General features: G+C 38.9%; 3 protein-coding genes across 4 annotated transcripts; 2 read left to right on the top strand and 1 right to left on the bottom strand.

Moving 5' to 3' along the window:
• Positions 1 to 588: 588 nt before the first annotated feature.
• Positions 589 to 9,229, top strand: LOC121992465 (nuclear transport factor 2-like). Of its 2 annotated transcripts, none has more exons than XM_042546876.1 (9): positions 589 to 800; positions 894 to 1,031; positions 1,144 to 1,429; positions 1,514 to 1,746; positions 4,429 to 4,603; positions 4,695 to 4,816; positions 4,916 to 4,981; positions 8,459 to 8,525; positions 8,621 to 9,229. In XM_042546876.1, exons 1-9 carry the CDS (start codon positions 750 to 752, stop codon positions 8,878 to 8,880), a joined length of 1,398 nt encoding a protein of 465 aa, XP_042402810.1. In that variant the 5' UTR covers positions 589 to 749; the 3' UTR covers positions 8,881 to 9,229. The 2 variants fall into 2 exon arrangements, with proteins under 2 accessions (XP_042402810.1, XP_042402809.1); XM_042546875.1 differs by having other exon boundaries at positions 4,429 to 4,606.
• A 1,714-nt stretch (positions 9,230 to 10,943) lies between these two features.
• On the bottom strand, positions 10,944 to 13,563 carry LOC121990992 (cation/H(+) antiporter 15-like). The gene is made up of 2 exons (XM_042545028.1): positions 13,345 to 13,563; positions 10,944 to 13,253 (listed from the first exon to the last, which is right to left on the bottom strand). Exons 1-2 carry the CDS (start codon positions 13,561 to 13,563, stop codon positions 10,944 to 10,946), a joined length of 2,529 nt encoding a protein of 842 aa, XP_042400962.1.
• A 282-nt stretch (positions 13,564 to 13,845) lies between these two features.
• LOC121992464 (60S ribosomal protein L32-1-like) lies at positions 13,846 to 16,350 on the top strand. Its single transcript, XM_042546874.1, has 4 exons — positions 13,846 to 13,974; positions 14,248 to 14,342; positions 15,738 to 15,919; positions 16,030 to 16,350. The coding sequence occupies exons 2-4, from the start codon at positions 14,253 to 14,255 to the stop codon at positions 16,157 to 16,159; spliced, it is 402 nt and encodes a 133-aa protein (XP_042402808.1). The 5' UTR covers positions 13,846 to 13,974; positions 14,248 to 14,252; the 3' UTR covers positions 16,160 to 16,350.
• The last annotated feature ends 8,515 nt before the right edge of the window (positions 16,351 to 24,865 follow it).

Raw genomic sequence — 24,865 nt, 5'->3', positions numbered from 1 at the left:
ATGCATATGATTTTAGAAATTAGTTTTTTATTCACTCAAAAAAATATATTTTATAATCTTCCACGTATTAAATTTGAAATAAATAAGATTTTCTAACATATATTTGATATTATCAAAACATATAATATATTTTAACGAATCAACAATCACGCAATGCACACTATTTATTATTAAAATGCTGTCCTATTTAATATTCGTCATGCTATAAATTCATTATGACATATTGATTCTCTTCTACTGCATTTACACCTTTCTTAATTTAAAATTATCTGCATACAGTAACTATTTTTTCTAAATATTTATTTCTATAATTATTATATCATAAACTTATAGTATTTATGATGTCATCATATCAACAGTAATTTTCTAATTATGTTGAATTTGTAGTATGTTACCGGCCAATAATAGAAATACATATTTACTACAATGAAAATAAATATCTCTTTTTAACGTAATCTCGGATCGTAAATAGACCACGTGTCGTGCTTGGCATGAAGGTAAATAATAGCTCCACCGCGTGCGTGGGAGTAGCATGTGATTTCGCACGTGCCTATTTTCGTCCCGTCGTGTTAAAACTCCGCGACCCTCGGTTTGCTTCCCCTTCGGTCCTAGATCGCGAGCTCCAGATCAAAACCCTAGAACAGGGAGGCAGCCACCAACTGATCTCTTCCGACCACCTGAGTCGTCCTCGGCTTGGCTTCCCTTCGGATCCGTTTCTAGGGCTTTACCGGACCTCCGCCTCAAGCCAAATGGCAGCACAGCCGACCGGTGTTGAAAGATCTCCGCTTCCTGCTGAAGTGGTAGCGGATTCGTTTGCGCCGTTCTGTCTCTTTTGATTTTTTCGATTTTCTTTTTGTTGTTGCGATCGTCTGATATGATGGCTGGTGATCCAGGTGGGCAACGCGTTCGTGGATCAGTACTATCATATCCTTCAGCATTCGCCTGATATGCTGCACCGGTTCTACCAGGAAAGCAGCAAGCTTGGCAGGCTAGATTCTCATGGCGCCATGGTTTTGGTCACCACCACTGAGGTGATTGCATCCAACTCAATTTTTTTCTTCTTCCCGTTATGCTCACCTTAGATTCTTTTCTTCTTCTAATAAACTTTTTCTTCTCTTGTATTTATTGTTGAACGGGATGCAGGCGATCAACCAGAAGCTGTTGTTGTCGACTGGTCATGTTGGAGCTGAGATGAAGACTGTGGATGCACAAGAATCTCTTGGTGATGGGGTGTCTGTTCTTGTGACTGGGTACCTCACAGGGGAGGACAATGTCAAGAGAAGCTTCATCCAGTCTTTCTTCCTTGCTCCCCAGGATAATGGCTTTTTTGTGCTGAACGACATATTCAGATTTGTGGAAGAGGCTGAACACCAGCAGGTGAATCAGGGCCTGGCGAATGGTAATGCTGAACCTCATGCTGCAGAGGAAGGTCTATCTTGATAACTCTCTAGTCTTGCTGTAGATTTTATCGGTTTATTAAAACAAAAATCTTGCTGTTGCTTTTGACCTGCAGCTTTACCTCCACAACAAGAGGAACAAGCTCTAGATCAAACTGTCTCAGTAGAGGATGAGGTGTTGAACAAGGAGGAAGTCTATAAGCCTTCAGAAAATGGCCTCGTTGTGGAAGAGGAAGAACCTATTGCAAAGGTGATTAACGAAGTTCCATCTGTTAGCCCGGTGGTGGTAGTTGAATCAAGTCCTGTCACTGCCCAAGAAGACATGCCAAAGAAATCATATGCTTCCATTGTGAGTACTAAAGGTCAACCTTATTGTTGATCTTTTTGTCATAACCTCATTTCATGTTTTTTTTAGAATTATACATTCTATTTGCTACATTGATTCTATGTTTGCCATTCATTTTGTGCTAGGCATGTTTTCCCTAGTTATTTGTTCCACCACATTGAACTTATCCTTCATTGATCTCTATTGAGGCATTATTACTAGTAATGTTCAAAATATATGAATGTTTTTTAAATGCATTATCTAGAAAGTATTCTTTTTATTTTCCTTAATGCATCTCACTTCCACTCTAATATTCAACTCTTATAATTAGTGTCTATTAATTGCTTTGCTCATATCTTTGCCATTTTATTTATTTTGTCATCTATTTGCTTTCAAATGTTTATTTTTCTAGTTGTATCGTATCGTGTAACGTCACCTTTCATTTAATATCATTGAACATGTATAGCTGATGTTTTCTAGCACATTTCCCACTTATGAATTAAACTAAATAAATAGATATAATGGTCTTTTTTATTTGTTAAACAATATTCTTTAGCAATGTAATTTTGTGATAATTCTTTTTAGAAGCTAATTGGTAACTTGCGAGACTTCCCATTTGATGAACAATTTTAGTAGCAATTTATCCCATCTTTCATTGTCATTCACTTTTTAGTTTTAACTCACAGCATCATAAATTGATAGAAAGTAGATTAACTTGATGATTGGTTAGTAGATTAACTTGATGATTGACAAGCCAAATGGTAATAATATAAAATTTAAGCAAGCAGGTCTTGGGTTTTAGGGTTTTTAGTGTTTAGGGCTGATATAAATGCTTGAAAATTTTCTATTGTGAGCTTGTTCACGTAATTTTAGAACTTACAAAACAATTTAAATAAAATAGATTAGTTCCAAGATCCCAATTATCATAATTTTGTTTGCTAATTTTAATTAAATTTGGTCTATATTTGCCTAAGCATTAGTAATAGTCATGATTCCAAGTCTTAACTAGATTGGGTTTATTATAAAACCTATACAAGGGATTTAGGGTTGTTGTAAGGGTTATAATTTGATAACCAGTAACAATTCTCTTTGATTATATGCGAGGTGTTTGATTGAAATATGTGCCTTTATCATGAAATTGATAAAAGTAGAGAATGATCTTATATCCTCGTTTGTTTTTGTTATATGTAACCTGTTTTATGTCTGGTGGTATCATCTATAGCTCGAAACATATTTTTTTTATTTATACCAACTGGTTTTATTTTATAGTATTCTATCTGCATCGACGAGTTTGATTTTGACAAGTTGAAATGGAATATCTTTTTGGTTGAAACAAATAGGGAAGTTGTGGTGGAAAGCAGTAGTGGAGGAAGTTGTAGTAGGGATCAGATATGTAGAAGGCCTTTTAGCTCTGACACCACTGGGTGATACCAGATGGGATGAAGTAGAATATGAGATAGCATTGTTAGCCTTGGTCATTCTAATTGAAACTTATGCAAAGTAGACTAAAAATAATCAGAAAATCAATAAAATTAAAATGTTGTGTTGGATCTTCTAATCACATTGAATTATTTTATATGAACCATTTTCTAGCTCCAGAGTTTTATATTATTTTATTTTCTGTACATTTTTTTTTCAATTTACCTTATGTATCTTGACTGAGCCTAAATTAGGTTGATTTTTTGTTTTTATTTATTTATTTATTTAAAACCTATATCATTGTTACTTTTATTACTGAAGAGTCCTCAAAATTTTATTTTCCCATAGTGAATAAAAGTTCCATTTGCTTTTCCTTGAGACCATCAATTGAGCTGCTCTCTTCTGCCTTGAGATAGTCAAACTAGGCCCACAATCTTGTCTCATCTACTTTCTTATTCTATTTTGATTTGCATCAAGAAACATGAAATCTGAAAAATTAGCTCTAAATTTGGATGCTACTTTTGCAGCATCCACCAACATTGTCTTTCGCTGTGCCTTGTTCATGAACTGTTTTTCATCCAATGACCATCACCATCATCCCAATACTTGTCATTATTTGTCCATCCCACATGCCCTCATCATTCGCCTCCCTGTGGTATCACCCTGACACTTATCACCCACTGTGTCAAAGGTCTGAAAATTTAGATCTCGTCTAACACATTGCATAATAAATAGTATAAGCTGTTGTACAAAATCCAATATAAGGACAATTTAAAAATTACAGAGAAGAAAGAAGTATTGGAATCTGGTATATCAATTAAGCACTATTTCTATATAAAAACTATGCTTAACTGATTAATTAGCTATTGATAAGTCCTTAAGAGGTCCTAGAGCTGAGTACATCTCTTAACAAGTTGTGTCTTTTCAATATATTTGAACCAGTTTTAGAGGAGTGTTAGGCACTTATGTATAATATTATACAGAGACTTAGATGTGAATATATAGCCTCCATGAGTGTAATTGTAAAGTTATAAGAAGAACAATGCATTTACATAGTAGAGGGGACTATCTAGGGATTAATACATTTCCCTAAAACATACTTATTGAAAAAAGGAAAAGAAAAAAGGACTATGTTTGATATCAAATGGCCATTTTTTGAATACAAATATATGTATGTATGTTGTCTTTCTATGGATCAAAAGTTCCAATGAAACTACATATGTAAATGCCTGTTAGCTTACCTGTATCTTAGCATACCTCTTGTAAGGATCTAGAGTGTGGATGCAGGTAAAGATTATGAAAGATAGTACTGCTGTATCAGTCCCGGCACGCATTCCTCATAGGCAACCAACAGTTAAAGCAGAACCAGTGCCTGTCCCTGCTCCTTCAGCAGTTCCTACAACTGATGCACCTACTACCAATTCTAGTACTGCAGAAAGAAGCAATGTTATTGAGGCAGAAGGTGGTAATGATCTTTTCATTTAGCTAAAATTTCCTTTTGCGAGTAACTTCAGAAATTCTCTTGATACTTATACATGGTATGCTTTTTTTAGCTGATGGCCATTCCATATTTGTGAAAAGTTTGCCATTGGATGCAACACCTGAGCAACTTGAACAAGAGTTTAATAAATTTGGTCCAATTAAGGCTGATGGAATACAAGTTAGAAGTCACAAGGTTTGTTTTTTTTTAAAGCCTTCCAGTATTTAATTTTTGATTTCCTTTGACTTTTGGTTTACCCTAATACAGAAGTATACATTTTGATTTTGTCCATAGCTACAAGGTTTCTGTTATGGATTTGTAGAGTTTGAGGCTGCGAATTCTGTCCAGAAAGCACTAGAGGTACTTCTATTATACTTGATCTTACTTGTTGCATGCTGCTCAAATTTAGAGTGGGTTTATAGTCAAATTAGATTGAGCTTTCATCCATGCAATATCAGAAATCCAAATCCCAAATCTAAATCTCTGAGTATATCCAAGTTTAATCTTATATTAGGGTGTTTTTTCATCTGTATGCTTTATGTGAAATTGTTGATTGTAGAACTTGATCTGAACTAGGACCAGCTTACCAACCTAACTGAAATTTGTCTAGATTTTGAAAACTACTGCCAGTTTCATATGCACTGATACAAAAGAGGACTCATTATCAAACTAGTAGAATTGATTAGCTTCGAAAGTTGGAATTGAATAAAAATAAAATTTTTGAAAAAGAACTATCGAAAGGACAAGGGGAAAAGGAAATTAAGTTTTTGTGGTTTTGAATGTACAAGGTAACAATATTGTTCTAAACAGTGACCTTGGTGATCCAAATGGTTTTTCTAGGTGGTCCAAACTCCAAACAACCCTAAGATTGTGTTTGAAGATGTTAGTTCATTTGATATTAGAAAATAATTATAATTCTTTCTATTTGCTTGAGCCTCACACCCCACATGATTTTTGCCTCTTGTTTTCACTCAACACTAGTGGCTTGCAACCATTTCCATCCATTTGATATTTTAACTCAATGAGATTTTTCTAATAGTTTTTTCTCCTCTTAGAGGTTTGAACTTCCTTCATTGCACTATGATGATAGATAGTTATCCTGTTTATGCTATACTAATTATGAACTGGCATTTTATGCAATTTGGATTCATGACAATGAATTACTGATTTTTTTTTTTTGTTGTGATCAATTTGAAATATAATATGTTTCATTGTTATCATATTCTTAGTGCTTATTTAGCAATTATAATTTGTGTATTTATGATTGTAAACTTACTTTGATTGATTAGGGATACGTATATCACATATGTACATTAATATTAGTCATTCTTATTCCTTAATATTTTTTCTATGTTAATATTGTTTTCATGTTGATCACTGGAGTCCACTAATACTGCCTAGGTGCTAGGCAATTGTTGGCTGGATTTTATTATATATGCTCATATTCATTTAGTATAGGCAGGTAATCTTACACAAGAACTGAAAGAGAGAAAGAGTAGGCATATTCAAGTAGTACTCCAACTACTTCTAAAAGAATATTTATAATGACATGCCATCACTTTCCATCATCTAGTTGACATTGGTCATAAACAAATCATTATCCTCGGATTTTATTTGTGAACCACTATCGGCATGATTGGAGCATGGCCAAACCATTATCTCTCCTAGATCCAATGTTTGAAATGTCGAGCAGTGTCAATCGACACTAGTGAAACTTATCGTTTCACCCCATCGACCAATACATGAAACCCTTAGCACCAGCACACCAAAGGGGATATAGACATAAAGAGGAGAGGAAGAAATTATCGGTGTGAGATAGGGCGCATGTGTTTAATTGCAGTTGTTGTTGCAATCAGTGAGTGATCATGGGTGTTTGTGAATGCAAGGCCATTTATAGCCCACGGGTGGCCACAAACGTAAGGCGGATGTAAGTGGCCATAGGACACGCATGTGGGTTATGGCGAGATAGGGCGTGTGTGTTGGATTACGATCGCTGTTGCAAGCAATGGGTGATAATGGGTGTTTGCGGATGGTGGCCGTTGATAGCCACGTGTGGCCATAAACGACATGTGAATGCAAGTGGCCACGGGATGCGTGTGTGGGTTGTGGGGACTGAAGAAAAGAAATACAAACCTAAATAATATTAGATCTGATTTGGTTTGAATTCAACTGAGCCTATGGTTTGTAGGATTGCGATCCTACGCGCGATCGATTTCGAGTCAAAATCGGATTAGAGAATCATACAATCCTACCAAAAACCCTTAAAATTTAAATTAGTATTTAATAGGATGATCAAATTGATCAATGAAAATTAAAATATGATATTTGAATATCAATTAATAATAATAATAATAATAATATTAATGATACTAATAACAAGGTTGGAAAAATATATAATAAATAAATATAATTAATTTATATTTTTTAAATTTTAAAATAAATTTATATATATTTTAATAGGATAATTCGATTAGGCTTCTGTTTAAACTAAACTATCATATTTAAGTTAGGAATTGATTGAATTAATTAAATAAAGTTTTAATAAAAAACCAAAAGTTAAAATCAATGTACTGTGTCGTATCCTCTCCCGATCAATTCATTGTCGCTCTCCTCTTCCCTCACCGCGCGAGGTGCTCGCCGCCGTTGCTCCCCTCAGCCTCACTCGCACAAGGCCTCACCACTGCTCCCCTCTTCCCCATCGAGCAATCGGAAAATAGCCGTTAGCGGTGTCTCCTCATGCATCTCCGACGTCTCCTCGCTCATCCCCCTCCGCAAGCCGCAAGAAACTAGAGACGTCGTTCGCGCCAAGCCGTTGGTGCCGCCTCACGCACGCTCACGTAATTGTGTGTCCCCTCTGTTGCTGCTGCTAGACGCTAACGAGGACGGTTGGTTCCAGTGCCACATTCGGATCGTTTATAACGTAAGATCATCGATCGATTCCACACGATATTGTACGATTCAAGTGATTCATTTCCGATTCTATTATAAAATTCGATCCCAATCGATCTCGGATCGATTTAGGGCTTCTATGATCTGGATCACGATTTTACAAACCATGGTTGAACCTTGGATGACCTAGAACCGTGAGAAACTATTGATACCGAGATGGGATATGATTCTATAGTCAATTTAGTTGTACTTGCGGATAGTTCCAATTGAGTAATTTGGAGAGTATGAACTGTGGAATTTTTTTCCTTCTCTTTTAAGGTAAAATTTAGAAAATAATAATAATTTCCCTGATTTGTTCCTGATTACCCATCCTTCCCTTTTGGTTTTCATTTTTCATCTCCCCCTCATCTCACTTTTGTCACCGCTTCATTCCCTTGCCTCCTTAGCTCATCCAAATTCCCATAATTTCTAGGTCAATTGCCCACCATAATGGTAGCTGTTTAATATTATTGGAGCTATGCGGTAGTCATGCTTAAGATCTAAAGGGCTGCAAAATGCTAGTGTAACTTTATTTCACTTAGATGATTCATATCTATGTGCATAAGTTATTTTTATCTGAGCATCATTTCCCATGTATCTGGATTTCACCATCAAGCCCTAATAGAATAAACCTCGTTTCTTTTTTACTTTGAAGTTTATACCAAATTACAATTCATTGAATCTGTTCTCTGACCTCATGTCAGAATATATAAATTGGAGTTGGTTGCAGATCATGGCTTTGTTGAAGTCAGTTGTGAGCTTCAAAATTGATTAGTATATGAATAAAATGCCACTACCGCTTGAATTTTACAACTTCCTAATTGTTTTAGTCATTAAATGAAAACAATTTGCATGCTTCTATCCTAGCAAATAAACTTTCATTTTTGAGTTTGTTTTCTTTAAATGTAGGCCTCGCCTGTAATGATTGGCGGTCGCCAAGCTTATGTTGAAGAAAAAAGGGCCACAGGTTCACGAGGTTACGGGTTTTATACTCTCAATTTTAAACTTCCACCCACTTGTATGTATTTTTTTTTTCCAATGGCCTAATTGTTTAAAATTTGATTTCTCCAGTTGGTAGCAGAGGTAGATTTGATGCAAGAGGTGGGTTCCGCAATGATGCAAGAGGGCGTGGAAGCTTTTATGGTGGCGGTCGTGGTTATGGCAGAAGGGACTTTGATACTAAACCTGATTTTGGAGGAAGAGGTGGTGGTAGGGGGAGATATCCAAATCGAGGTGATGTCGGTTACCAGAGAGTTGACGGCATGGACTTTGTCGGTGGCCGTGGAAACAGTAGTGCTGGCTCTGCAATCAGAGCATCTGCCAGAAACTAAACAAACAGGTTAGCAGTGGGATTATGATCTCAAAGGTTCATTATCTGGATCCACGGATTGGTCACCCTACATACTTAAAATTGATATCTTAGTTCCTATTAATTTAGTAACACATTTTTAAAGAGTTTTTCTATTGAACCAACCTGAGAATTTTTTTGTTTTTGTTTTTTTTTTTGCACTCTTTTTAAAAAAATTTCACGCTTACTAGTGTTATTAATCCTTTTTTTAGTGTTAAGTTAATTGTGTCTGTTTAATTATGAATTTTGTTTATTTCTCTTTGCTCTTTGTGATCGGCAGGCTGCCTATGTTATTGAATTTAATTCAAATTAATCTAAATTTGTTTTTGATATGTAGGAGTAACATTAGTAGGTGTTTTTGCTATTGGTTTTGTTCTGCCTCTTTCTTCCCTCGACACATCTCTTATTGCAACCCTGAAAATGCATTGTTCAGTAGGCTTCCTAGGGCTTGAAACAAGGAAACACAGTTAAGTTTTGCCGCTTGGGGATTTCCTTCGAGATTTAGTCACTGTTTTTTTTTTTTGTTAATGAAAAGATAAATGCACAATGGACAATCTTGGTCAAAGATAGCTAGCTATTCATTTCTGATATCAAAATCCGAGTAGATATTCAAAGATTGGTACCACCGTAAATCCTCAAATGTGCTTTGATTTTATCATATATACATGAATTATAATCTACATGGCAAGGTGGTGAATCTTCATCAAGCTGGTTGTTCCTCGTTAATGAATCTTGATCTCCTACTGTATTTGTGATCACCATCTAATCCTCCTCTATAATCGGTTGATTGGCTCACATCTTTAAACACATGCTCTTTCAAGCCACAAAAAGTGCATCTGGTCTTCTAAATAATCACATCAGTCTATAACAGGTAGACAGTCTCGTGCGCAAGCATTCAGATGAATGTATGACTCAGTTGTAAATAGCTCACTGGCTTACCATCTCTAAAATACCAATTATGATTATAAGTGAGTTATTTGTATGTTTGACTTGTCACTTCCATGTGTGCTCATTTGATCTATCATGTATCTTGCGTATCTTGGATCATTCATTGGCAATAAAAAGGTGAAATCGTCATCTCGGCGGTTCCTTCATGATGCACTCACTATCTAGAAGGGAGGTAAATTATAGGGGGCTTTGTATAGTAACGACAGCATATGCAAAAAGATATTGGGACAATTATTTGGAATTGATCCTAAAGGTATTGGTGGCAACATTCTAATGTTGTATGAATATGCCAACCATTGAAGACATCTTGGATCCTTCATATGTGGTAAAAAAAAGACGATCCACTCGTCTCCCGTGTCCTTGTCATATGTCTTTAGATAAATATGAAGGAGGTAAATTACGGATGGTTATTAGTCATTAATACAGACGGTTAAGACATGGGGGAAGATATATTCGGATATGTCGAAATTTAACCTTAAGATTTCATATGATAAAATTGTATATTTTAAATATCGCACCGTCCGAGAAGACCTCTTGTATCTTTCCTAACACTTTGACTAGGGGTAAGATTCCAAGTATTTAGATATCTGAATACCAAACCACTCTCCTCTTTATGTTTACACGTCTTCGATTATGCGGTGGCGGTGCTTAATCGTCTACATGAAATACATTAGATTCTTCCATTTGCTTGATTGTAGTAATTATTGCATTGTTTTTGCCACTATCCTAAACAAAATTGAGTCCTAAAAGAGGTAAGCTCCAAGGATTAGTGTATCAGCATCTATAGCTAATGACCTCTACAAATAGAGGTTTTTAGGTTTAAATAAGTTTTGGACTCATGGTATAACAGACGGTGTGCATATGATATCTTTAATATAATGATCGATTATTAGGAATTGACGATATAGGGTTTATCCCTAACACATGATAGCAGATCTATTTTTTAAAAATTTATTTTAGAGGTCTAAATAAGTTTTATAGACTAAATAATTGTGTGTAAAATTTGATTAATTTAACAAACAAAAGCAGAAATTTATCACACAATTAGTCCTAGCTAATTAATCTTATTTTTACTATACCAATTAAACTACAACTTAATTAAATTCTGGCGGCAGCCTGCGGCATCCCTGCATCGGCGGCCGTCGCCAATGACCTCGGATTGACATGGCTCATCAACCGTTGCAACGGCGTCCGATGCCCCCCGTCATCTCCCGCCGCATGCCCTCCGGCAGGCGGCGGCCTTGCCACGTATTGATTCACCACCAGCACGGACACTGACATGGCGAAGTCTGACGACGCCAACAAATCCCCGATAGGCCCTAGCTCCGGGCACTCTGCCCACTCCGTCAGCCCCGACGTGAGCGCCGCCGCCTCCTCCGACTGGCTCCGCCCAACCACGTACAGGTCGTGCGTGTCCCCCATCTCCCTGATTACCGAGACCGTCTCCACTGCGTTGCTCGTCACGTGCTCAGCGTACACCACCGACTCGTTGCCGGCGTACCGCACCCGGAACTCGTTCAAGTACTCCTCGTCCAGTTTCCCCTCCTCCCCGTCGCCCGTCACGATTGAGATCGTTGCTGGCGAATGAGCCGGCGACCCTGCCGGTTTGTCTGCCGGCACGAACCTCACGACAGTGAGGCCGACGGTGGGGTTCTCGATCACACGCCGGCAGTAGGAGAGCGCCTCCCTGTCGTCTGCACCGCCGAAGAAGAGCAGTGCAATGTGGTGGGAGAAGCGTTCGTCGCGGGACAGGCGGCTCCTGCTGCTCAGCCCGCGGTCGATTAGGATGCAAACGGAGCAGGGCGAGGCGGCGAGGATGTTCTCGTTCATCATCTTGAGGGAGGCGTTGATGGGCTCCAGCCCGCCGTCGACGGTCTGCTGCTTGTGGAAGGGAAGGATGATGACGGTCACGTGCTTGTCCTCCGCCAGGTTGCAGATGTCCTCGTGCATGCTCGAGTACGGTGAGATGATGCTCAGCGTCTGCACCGACACACCGCCGGCCTGCTTCTCGTAGTTGTCGAAGGCGTGGAAGACGTGGTCGGCCTGCCCCTGCGGATCGGAGATCCCCATCGGCCTTCTCCTATCGCCTTCTGAGCTGTGGCCGATCAGCAAGGTGGGGGTGCGGCCGGCGAGCTCAACGAGGTGGGCGGCGTAGATGAAAATGGGCGATCGCTTGGTGGGGCAAGAGATTTCGAGCAGCGTGATGATGGCCGGCACGTTGCGGGTGTTGTGGACGCACACCAGCACACGGAGCTCCGTGTCCGGCTTTGATCGTTGCAAATTGCGCCGCTTGTACCCGACGATGCGCCTAAACGGCCGTTGCAAGTACGTTATCACCGGTGTGGCCACCGCCGTCATGAACAGAGAAATCATTATCATCAGCGCGAACGATTCCTCGCTGATCACTCCCTTGCGGCGTCCGATGTTCAGGATGAGCAACGCGATGATGCCTCTGGTGTTCATTAGGAAGCCGAGCGTGAGGGCGTCGCTCAGCGGCATGGTGTACATGACGGCGATGATGAAGGTGGAGACGACTTTAGCGAAGGCGGCGAGAACAGAGATTAGAACGAGAACGCCGGCCAATTTCCAGTCTTCATTGATCGTTCTCAAATCGGTCTTGAGCCCGCTGGTGACGCAGTAGAGCGGCAGCATAATGCCGGCGACAATGTCTTGCATCTTGTCTCTCAGGGCCACTCGAATGGGGCCGTCGGGAACCATGAGGCCGAAGAAGACGGCGCCGGAAACAGAGTAAAACCCGATGGCCTCCGTCAATACTCCGGCGAGCATCATAATGCTGAGGAGGAGGCAGACGTCGAAGTCGCTCGCCGGTTGGCCTTCGGGGATCCTCTGCAGCTGCCAGAGCACGATTGGCCGGAGGCAGACGAAGCAGAAAATGAGGAAGGCAACGTAGGAGAGAGTGATCCAGAGAGACGACAGCGGATCGGCTTCCGGCTCCGCGACGCTAAGCGTGATGATGAATATGAACCACATGATGCCGTTGCTGACGAAGGAGGCGGAGACGCAGATGCGACCGATCTCGGAGTTGAGGAGCTTGGTCTTGGCGAGGATGTGAGCGAGGACGGGGAAGGCGGTGACAGAGTTGGCGACGCCAAAGAAGAGGAAGAACGGCACGCTGTCCATGGCCTCGGAGACGAGGCTCCGCAGCGCGAAGGCGGTGGCGGAGCCGACGCCGAAGGGAAGAACCACGCCGACCACTCCGATCGCCATGGACTTCTGCCCCGCGCGCCGTAGCAACGCGACGTCCATCTCGACGCCGACGAGGAAGATGAAGTACGTGAGGCCAATATGAGCCGCCGTCTCGAGCGTCAAGATGCTCTGCGGCGGAAAGATGGTGCGGCCGAAGCCATGCTCCTGGCCGAGCAACGTCGGTCCCAAAATAATGCCGGCCTATCGACGGAGATAATAGATCACGGAACTCATTAGATCTACCACAATCGGCCACCACAGACGTCGCAAACACGGACGGCGGATGACTTACGATGATCTCAGCGAAGGCGCGTGGCTGGCGGAGGGGCCGGAGGAGGAAGTCAAGAGCGCGGCTGGCGACGACGATGATAATGATTTGGATCATGAAAAGCGGCAGGTCGTAGTCGAGGGGGTCGACATTTTGCCAGACACCTTCGATGGCGAGCAACTTCGGGGAGTAGCAGACGACGTCGTCTCCAGTGAGACTGCTGGGCAGTGGTCGAATCGCCATGATCACAGAATACTCCTGCAGGAAACGGAGATCGCGAGAGAAAGATGGCGATTCGAAATGCCAAGGAGCTTTCATCTCCACGAGGAGCGCTATTATTTCATCGGTGGAGCGGACTATGCGACCTGTTCTTGATCCATACAAGAACAATAAATATTTTATTAATATTTTTTGTTTTTGTTTTTGTTCTTTTTAATTGATCGGTGAAAGGGCGGAAGTGTAATATAATTGTTAGTTTACTTAATGGGTCCAGCCGAGTACGGCCCATTAACAGCTTAGCCGCACTGCATTGCAGCCTGCTAGGGTTTTTTCATAGTTCAGTCCTTTGTTCACCTCACACTAGACGTCACTCCTATTTAAGGTCGCCTGCTAGGGTTGGAGTTGCCACGCCGAGTCGCGGATCAGACGCAGCGGGTAAGCCCCATGCCTTTCCCCTTTTTCATTGTTTCAATTCGGAGATTAATTTGCCCATACTTCTTCACTTTGATTCTCCTGCCTGCATCTTGTCCTGTTATCTGGTTTCTTCCTAATGACTCTGAGCTATTTGCGTTCGATTCTTCTTTTTGTTTATTCGTCTAGTTTTGCTTTCATCGATATAATTTTTTCTTTATTTTCGGGATTTATAATGGTTGTTGGCTATATTTCTATTACAAAAATGTGTGGTTTACGTCGTTTGTCATTGTGCAGAAGAAATGGCGGTTCCTCTGCTTGCGAAGAAGATCGTGAAGAAGCGCGTCAAGAAATTCAAGAGGCCCCAAAGTGACCGCAAGATCTGCGTGAAGGTAAGTTTAATTCGTTTGTTGTGCTCGATCTAATGCTTACTCTGCTTCATAGGATGCGTTTGAAATTTGTAATTTTCATTTCTGATCTAGGAAATTCTTATGATATGTAAACATAATAGATGAATGGTTCTAGAACTGTTCTTTTTAGTCGTTTAATTAGATTGCTTAATGAAAGTAACGTTTTTGATAAATGGCGAATTCCATTACTAAGTTTGGAGGAAACTAAGATTCCATTTCATGGCTATGGCTCCGTGTGTAGTCTGCATTTCTTATGCTGCCTGTTGGTGTAGCTATCAAAATTTCTCCTCCTTAGTCCCAAGCAACCCACAAGTTAATCAAGGTGTAATGTGATTGTCCTCTTACATTAGCTGATAGTAAACCTTTGTTCCTTCCCTTTCTAAAATAAAATTTGAAATTTTCCATGTTACTGTTTCCTTTTTGTCTTCTTAGTTCCAAACAACTCACAAGTTAGCTAAAAAAATGAGAATCCTATACATGTTACACTTAAACTAAGTAATATAGAGGTTCAAACTGATTTATGTAAAATGTTAATAGTTGAATGAACTGGTGAAATGCAAAATAGATATGCTTGATTGTTTTTGTTTGGTAAATATACACTTAGTGTGTGCTTTCTTGTTACTTGTAATTGCTTAACTCTTGATTCCAGAGAACTAGAATATCTATATTGCATCTTGCTACTTAGTGACTACATCAGGTTATCAATTTGTTTGTTGATCCTTTTTTTACTTCATACTTCATAAGCTTTTCTTTCTATTTGTAAAATTGAAAACGATGCCCTTTATTTTTAAAATCATTTTATGGGCAGACTCTTTTTTATTATTATCAGAAGGGCTCCATATATGCCTATTATACCCATTTATTGTAAAACAAATAGTTATAATGAAGCTATTCAATTTTATTAATTTGCAACAAAAAATCATTTTAATTTTTCATGTATCTCTAGACCTGCTATGAGAGGTTTTCTACATATGAAATCTTTTAAAGTAATTAAAAAAACAATTTCCATGAAACTATTCACTTTGGCTAATTTGAGTTAAGAATCTTTATAATTCTACCTATGAATTGTAAATAATAAAGTGATATTTCAGATATATTTTTTGGAATTAGGATGATTTTTTACCTTAAACCTTCAAGATACAGGAGGGGTATAATAAATATCTTATTAATAGGCAATTGGATGCCCCTTTGATAATAGTTAAAATACTATTTTGATGATTTAAGCAGTGACTTCAACAAGGCATTATTATCGCTGCCTATTCTTCAACTGTTCGTTTGCTTTAATATATTGCACATCTACTAATGTTCTTTTCTGCGCTGATGTTCTTTAAGAAAATGAAAGATCAGTTTCCTCATGGTTGAATGTTCTTGCAATAGACAAATTGGCGCAGACCAAAGGGTATTGATTCTCGCGTAAGAAGAAAGTTTAAAGGATGTACCTTGATGCCAAATATTGGGTATGGTACTGACAAAAAGACACGCCACTACTTGCCAAACCGATTCAAGAAATTTGTGGTCCACAATGTTGCTGATTTGGAGTTGCTTATGATGCACAACAGGTTTTTAGCATTTCGCTACATTCTTCTTCCACTGATATGTATTTGTATACAGCTACCTAGATGCAAACATAGTTTGACAATGACAAGCTTTGTCTCTAATTTTTTTTCAGAACCTACTGCGCCGAAATTGCTCATGATGTATCTACAAGGAAGCGCAAGTTGATTGTTGAGCGAGCTGCACAACTTGACATTGTTGTGACCAACAAGCTTGCGAGGTTGCGCACCCAAGAAGATGAGTGACCTGTCTGTTACTGTCGTAGGGATATCCTTCTCTTCAAGTTGGCTTCGTATATCTTTAGTTTGCTATTTGTGATTTCAACTTAGCCTGTTTGAGATTACCTTCTTAATTTGATGAAGACTGAAAGTTTAGTAAGGAAGTTTCGTTGCTTGTACCTTAAAACATGTTTTAAGATGGTTTGTTTCTTGATCTATGTGATTTTTAAATGCTGAAACATGTAGAAGGATCTAGATTTAAGTGAATGTAACCGTTCTTTCTCATCTATTAGCACATAGTAGACTATCATTGCTCGCTATCCATCTAAACGACTCTTTTTCATTTTTCAATTCCTATGATATTTTTTTATCAACCATTATTAAACTTATTTTTATTTCAAGTATTATACATTTGACACACTTATACCGTAAACAATGGTTAACTTCATGGAGGAAACACCTTTTTCATATAAAAATCATGGTGATCAGATAAAATATTTTTATGATTTATCTACTTGCATAAATAAAATATAATTTATATCGTTTGATTTAATTATAAATAATATAATAAAAATTTATTTGTTTAGATGTTTTAATGTATAATTTAATTTAATATTTATTGTATTACCGTTTATTCAATCTTACATATTTTTATAATTAAATTAATTTAATATTTAGTTAATTTTTAAAATAAAATAAATAAATTATTAACATTAATATTATTAATAGGTTGCTGATATATTTAATAAATAAATATAATTGATTTATAAATTTTAAAATACACCCTAGAATTTATTCAATGTCACACAATCAATCATCTTTTCTTTAGTACAGGCAACAACAACAATTTATTAAAAAAAATCCATTGGTCCATAATTAATTATCTTTTATTTTAAAAAGAACTTACAATATTAATTTCTATTAGAGATCATAATGTTTAAAATACATGGTGTAGAAGTGGGAGGCCAAGCTCACATCGACAATTTAACTCCATTTTTTTTCCATAAGTCAAGCAGTGAGCTTTTATATTTCTGAATAACAAAAGAATAAGAAAACATGTATAAAAATATGATAATTTATCAAATGATGGATCTAGAAATCTTAATTGATCAAAAGATGTATGTTATTTTAGTATTTGTGATCTAAAAATTTTAATTGACCAAAAAGTATATGTTACTTTGGTATTTATCAAAGGACATATTTTTTCAAATGCATTTCTCTTTTTATTCTTCTGACAAATCTAATTTCTTTTGTCGTTTTTCTTTTCTCCCTCTTCTCTTTCCTATCTCCTCTCTCATCTCTCCTATGTATGCTGCTTCTTTTATTTTTTCCTTTCCTTTCTTTCCTTTTTTTATTTGCATGCATAGCATAGGCTAGATATACAAATTATATCAGTTCAACGACATTTAAGATTTAGTTAATTTTTTGATAACATTTTAATATATTTAGAGAAGCTAAAATAAATCATGAATAGCAAATTTGAACTCCTTGTAATATCAGAAATTCACAGGAATTGAAATAAGTGCAATCAGAGCTCTCTAGGTCTATCAGTAGGTTTCGGTCAAAATCCACTGATGGACGTAGGAGCTCCGATTGCACCTATTTCAGTTCCTGTGGATTCTTGATGTTGTAAGAAGTTCAAATATGTTATCCATTATTTATTTTAACTTTTAAAAAGTGTTAAGATATAAGAAGAAAGAATCAGCTACCAGTCGACTGCTACAGTGCTGCTATAGTATTGTAAATAGTACTTTTGCAGTGTCGATATAGTACTACTACGGTAAATCCTAAACATGTAGGGTTTTGCCCTGAGTACAATCACTCAGCACGCTCGTCCTTGCCCGACCAACCTAGACCTAGCCTTCTAGCCTCCTCTATCAGCCTTGCGTCCCTCGGATGTCTCCCCATCCTTCACATCTTGTCTTCTGGAGCTTCCTTCGGCCTTGTCCATATTGTCGAGTCTTCCTTTGCCAAGAGGCTCCTCACCTCCGAGACTTCATCCATTGCCAAGTCACACTTGGACTTACGTTGCCAAGATTACATGCTTGGACTTACACCGCCAAGACTCATCCTTGAACTTTCCTCCTTTGCCAAGATCACACTTGGACTTTCTTTATTGTACCTGTATCCTGCACACTCACAATGCATATCACATAAAACAATAAACCTAACTTAAACCTTTGCCCAAACATCAAAACCTAGGGCAACTAGATTGCTCCAACAATCTCTCCCTTTTTGATGTTTGACAATCTGTTTAAGTTAAGGAAACATAAATGCAATAACAATGTGAATAAACATAAAATCTATGCATGCATAAGTCATGGAACCTAACCCTAGCCTCTCCCTTCACCTAAGCTCCCCCTTGAGCTAGAATTTCCCGTAAAGGTAAACTTCTCCCCCTTTGCCTGAACAATCGCTCCTCCTTCACCTAAGCTCCTCCTTGAGCTAGGATTTCTTGTAAAGGTGTGTAGGTTTCCCACTTAAACCTAAATTTCTCCCCCTTTGTCATACATCAAAAAAAGCTCCAACAATATCCCAATTGTTGAAAACTTGTCATCCAAACTGACCCTAAACTCATGTATTTATCCTCCATGGATCTCATACATCTAAACAAGTTGACACGATCAAGAACAGTGTTGAAAAACACTTTCAGGCTGGTATCAGTCGACTGCACTAGGTACCAGTCGACTGCTCCCTTCGATTTCAACTCACAGAGCCCTCTGTGTTTAAATTACACTATTACCAGTCGACTGGTAATGACACTAGTCGACTGCCCTCATTAAAATGAGCTTGCAGAGATATTCTATGCTAAAAAAAATTGTTACCAGTCGACTGGTATCCTATTTCTGTAAAAATTAACTTTTTTCTGACCAACTTCATAAATGCACCAAAAATTCTACAAACCTCCAAAAATTCCCAACTTTTGTGGAGAAGTCTATTTTAACCTTGTCTATTTGGAAAAAATATATATATAAAAATATATTTATCACAGATCCCAAGAATAACATAAAATTCAAAACTATCTAAATGGTTCAATTGAACCCTTGACCTAAAGTCCTAGTTTTGGCTTCCTCTTGATGTATCTGCTCATACTAAACCATAATACTTTCCTAGCATGAGTTTATATGGTATCTATACATCAAAAATTAATTATCATGTAATATGACCCCAATGTCATATTTTTATGCATGAAACTTAATCTAATTGTGCCAACCAACTACAGTAGTGACTCAAATCCATCTCTAATCCCTTTGGCACATATTGGTTCATTTGAGATCATTTATCATATGTCCCAAATACTCCTTGAGCTCCCCCTTGAGTTCTTAATCTTATCCACCTCCCTAGGTGACTCATTCACTATGGCTATGCCACTTCGGTGCACCTCGGGTGACATTTGACCTACAAAACTCACCTTTTTAACCTTAGACACCTTGTCTTTGGTTAGCTTCTTCTTGTCCTTCACCTTGGACACCTCACCCTTGCCATAATTATATGTCACCCTAGCATATTCCTTCTTATTAGCCTTGGATGACTCTCCCTTGTCCTTGGTCACATCTCTCTTATTAATGTCATGTGCTACCTTAGCACTTGACCTCCTTTTGGTCTTGGAGGGACCTAATTTGACATTTTTGGGTCTTTGACCACCCAAATATATGTCAAGTCCTTTAGGTCTAATAATAAACCTCTCTAGGACTTTCTCCATTTCCTCAAGATTTGCCTTCAAGGCTTGATTTTCCAATTCTAGAGTTTTAACCCTAGAATCAACATGCCCACCTTGAACATCCCTAGACCTACCCACCTTCCTAGGCATATGTCTCCCTTTCTTGGGATTAATGCTTAGGTTTTCATCTACTTTCTTTCCCTTTGGCAAAGTTTTTTGGGACTTATTAGGTCTACTCTTACTAGATTTAGCATGAATAGGTCTCCTAGGGTTATCTCCTATATTAACCATATTCCTATCATTATATTTAAATCCATGATTATGCTTGGGTAAATAATGAAAATTACTTCTAGCATGCATGGAAGAATTTAAATTTGAACTTGAATTCAAATTAAGGTTTACCTCCCTTACCCTTGAAGCTCTCTTCTTCTCCCACTTCCTTAAGTGCGTCAATTTCTTGAGCTCTCCTCTTCTTGGGCACTTTGTGTGGTAGTGACCCCACTCACCACATGTGAAGCATCGAATATGCGTCTTCTCCTTCTTCTTCCTACAACTCATATTAATTTCTAAATTAACTTTAGTGAGTTTAGAGTTTACCTTCTTGAACAAAGGACACCTACTCTTGTAGTGTCTCATCTTACCACACTCAAAGCATTTGATGTGGCTCTTCTCGCTCTTCTTGGTAGTTGAGGTTGAGGGTTGAGCTTTCAAGACCTCCTCATCCTTGGATTACTCTTTTTCTTCTTCACTTGAAGATGTGGATGGTTCCACTTCGTCCTCCCTTAAAGATGTGGATGATACCTTCTAATCTTCCTTCTCCTTCTCGGATGTTGAACCCGTGTCAACATCTGATTGGTCCTTCTCTTCTTGGACCAATAAGTCCTTCTCTTTGGGCTCCTCCTTTTCTTGGATTTGTGTAGGACTCTCATGAAGTGCAATTACCTTTTTCCAAAGGTCGCTTGCATTCTTGTATTCACCTACATTCAATATCGCATTAGGAGATAATAAATTAATTAAAATTCTAGTTACCTCCTTGTCCGTCTCTAATTGCTCCCTTTGCTCCTCGGTCCAATATCGAGGTCGGAGATGCTTTCCCTTCTTATCCGTTGGAGCTTTAAACTGTTCCTCTAACACAATCCATTGGTTCCAATTCATTTGGAACTACATCTCCATGTGCTTCCTCCAATAGTCAAAGTCCTCGCGCTCGTATGAAGGTGGGATTCAGATGTCCCATCCGAGAGGTCCCTCCGACTCCATCTTCTTCCTCTAGCTGCTCTCTTAGTGATTAATCCAACAAGAGCTAACCTAGCTCTGATACCACTTGTTGGGACCTTGAGGTACGCTAGAAGGGGGGAGGGGGGTGAATAGCGTCTCACCAAATCGTCACTTCCTACACTTGTTAGTACGCATCGGAAAATAAAATACAAAATAACAAGAAGAAAGCTAAACCCTATAAGCAATAAGGAAAGACAATAAGCCAAAACAAACCATAAGACAAGGCATTTACGTGGTTCGGAGATTAGGGCTCCTACTCCACGGCTGCCCATAAGGAGGGCGATCCCAATCCGTTGGTTGATGACTCCCCGAAAACCTCCAGCTAACTCAAACCTCCTTCTCGGTGTTGAAACTTCACCACAACCTTGATCCAAATACTCTTAGATCACAAGAAGAGCTTAGAGGCTTTAAAAGACTACTAACAGGGGTTAACCATCTCTATTTCGTCAACCATGCCCAAGCAACCCGAGCTCTATTAAATAGAGTTCGAGAGGAAAATACTAAGTTGTTTTCCCTCTATCAGTCGACTGATGTATGCACCAATTGACTGGTCCTATAAGTGAAGCTGACCGTTACCCAACGGTCGGCTACCAGTCGACTGCTATAGTACTGCTACAGTGTCACAAACCAGTACTTCTGCTATGTCACTACAGTATCGCTACAGTACTGCTACATTAAATCCTAAACGCGTAGGGTTTTGCCCTGAGTACAATCACTCAACACGCTCGTCCTCGTCCGACCAACCTAGACCTAGCCTTCTAGCCTCCTCCATCAGCCTTGCGTCCCTCGGATGTCTCCCCATCCTTCATGTCTTGTCTTCTGGAGCTTCCTTCGGCCTTGTCCATATTGTCGAGTCTTCCTTTGCCAAGAGGCTCCTCACCTCCGAGACTTCATCCATTGCCAAGTCACACTTGGACTTACGTTGCCAAGACTACATGCTTGGACTTACACCACCAAGACTCATCCTTAGACTTTCCTCCTTTGCCAAGATCACACTTGGATTTTCCTTATTGTACCTGTATCCTGCACATTCACAATGCATATCACATAAAACAATAAACCTGACTTAAACCTTTGCCCAAACATCAAAACCTAGGGCACCTAGATTGCTCCAACAAGTGTCACTATGCAGGGTTATCTCAGGAGCCGACTTCCGCTTAATGGCGAAAGATACATCTATACAGGAAATGGAAAGAAGGCTAAAGTCGAGTCCATTGGTGTTTTTAGGCTTTGTTTAGGAACCGATATTTTTCTAGATTTAGAAAATATATTTATTGTACCATCTTTTTAACGGAATTTAATTTCAATTTCTTGTTTGGATAAATCAGGTTATTCTTGTTCATTTATAAATAGAATTTTCAGTATTTTCTTTAATTCAGTGTTGGTTGGCAATGGTTCCTTGATTAATAAGCTTTATAAATTGAACATCTTTATTCATACGGTTAACAAAGTAATAATGCATAGTATATGTATAAAACGTAAATTGAACGACGAGAATTCTTCCATGTTGTGGTATCGGCGTTTATGACATATATTCAAATAACGCCTAGAAAGGTTAATATTACATGGAATTCTTGATTTCCTTGATATGTCAGACTTTGATATCTACATAAAGTGTGTTAAGGGGAAGACCACTAACAAAAGGAACAAGGGGGCTAGCTGTTGTAGTAACGTTTTAGACATAATACATATAGACATTTGTGGACCATTACCTAAGGCATCTTGGAATGAACACACATTTTATTATCTTCATAGACTGCTATTTCAGATTTGGCTATCTGTACCTTATTCATAAGAGATCTTAATTTTGGACATGTTCAAAATTTTCAAAGCCGAAGTTGAACTTCAACTAGGTAAGAAAATTCAAGTCGTCCGATCTGACCGTGGAGGTGAGTATTACGATCGATATGATGGATCAGGTGAATAACATCCAGGACCTTTTATAAACTACCTTGTTGAGTGTGAGATTGTGCCTCAATATACCATGCTTGGTACACTGAGTCAGAATGGTGTAGTTGAGAGTCACAATCGATCCCTAAAAGACATGGTAAGAAGTATAATGAATTTTACTTCTCTACCAGAGTCTTTATGGGGTGAAGCACTCAAGATTGCAATTTACCTACTCAATAGAGTACTTAGTAAGGCAGTAACTAAAACCTCATTCGAGATGTGGATAGATAGAAAGCCTAGCATTAGGCATTTTACACGTTTGGGGTTGTCCAGCTGAAGCTAGGCCTTACAGGCCTAATGAAAGGAACTGGACTCAATAACAGTTAGCTGTAATTTTATAGATTATTCTGAAAAGTCAAGAGAATATAAATTTTATGATCTCTCTAATAAATCCTTTTTCGAAACGAGAAATGTCAAGTTCATTGAGGACAATAGGAGTGATAAGGTAAAAGAAATATCTTTTGGAGAAATGCATTGGCAATCCTCCTGTGGTCACTACTAGTGCGATCAGTAGCGGCGTGGTTATCATATCGCACATTATGAGCATTACACATCCATGAGCGTAGTGAACTAAGATATTTTCATGACATCTCCAATGCAATTGGAGGAGCATGCCACTGAAATTGAAGTATTGTCTCATATTGATGAGCAAGTACCTCAACCACCTCAAACACAAATGCCTTTAAGGCGATCCACAAGGGAACGTAGAACCACGAATTCTCGTGATTATGTTTATCTCCAAGAGCATGACTTTGACATAGGCTTGGAAGATGATCCTACATCTTTCCAAGAAGTCAAACAATGCTCTAACCCTGAAAGGTGGATTAATGTCATGCAAGAAGAGTTGAAGTCTATAGCAGATAATGACATTTGGGAATTTGTCGAATTATCTAAAGGAAAAAGCTCGTTGGTTGCAAATGGATATTTAAAACCAAGCGGGATTCAAAGGGCAATGTCGAAAAGTATAAGGCTCGTCTTGTTGCCAAGTGATTCACTCAGAAAGAAGACATTGATTACAAGGAGATTTTCTCACCTATGTCGACGAAAAACTCCCTTAGAATAATCATGGAACTTGTAGCTCATTATGATTTAGAGCTACATCAAATGGACGTAAAGACTATATTTCTCAATGGAGACATAGAGGAGTCTATATTGTTGGTGCAATATTCCCTAGGTCAAGGTTGACCTGGTTAACCAAGCCTGAGTCTTGGTTTGAGTTTCGATGTTTGACAATATATTGAGTTTAGATGATATGGACAATGCAGGTGCAGTTGTTCATTTGGGGAGATTGTTGATACAATTCCCGTTTGGTCAAAGTTGACCAGTTAAGATTGTGAAGGAAAGTCAAGTAGGTCAAGGTTGACTAGATACTTGACTGAAAGTCCTGGTGAGTGAAGCTAGGCAGAAGGAAGTCCTGGTGAGTGAAGCCAGGCAGAAGGAAGTCCTAGTGAGTGAAGCTAGGCAGGAAGAAAATCCTGGTGAGTGAAGCCAGGTGAAAGACCTAGTGAGTGAAGCTAGGCAATTGGGAAAGTCCTGGTGAGTGAAGCCAGGCAGGAGAAATCCATATGGGTCAAGGTTGATCAGACATCTGGTGAGAGTCCAAGTAGGTCAAAGGGATTGACCGGATACTTGGCACGAGGAAGAAAAGTCCAAGTAGATCAGAGGGATTGACCGGATATTTGGCAAGAGGAGAAAAGTCCAAGTAGGTCAAAGGGATTGACCGGATACTTGACAAGAAGAGAAAAGTCCAAGAGGGTCAAAGGGATTGACCAGACACTTGGTGAGAAAGTCCTAGCTGGTCAAGGGTGACTGGATGCTAGGTCTTATGTACCAACAAGTCATGGTTG

The sequence above is a fragment of the Zingiber officinale genome, chromosome 6B (genome assembly GCF_018446385.1).
Source record: "Zingiber officinale cultivar Zhangliang chromosome 6B, Zo_v1.1, whole genome shotgun sequence".
Classification (NCBI taxonomy): Eukaryota; Viridiplantae; Streptophyta; class Magnoliopsida; order Zingiberales; family Zingiberaceae; genus Zingiber; species Zingiber officinale.
The sequence above is the reverse complement of the archived record's forward strand: the minus strand, read 5'-3'. Positions and strand labels throughout refer to the sequence as shown.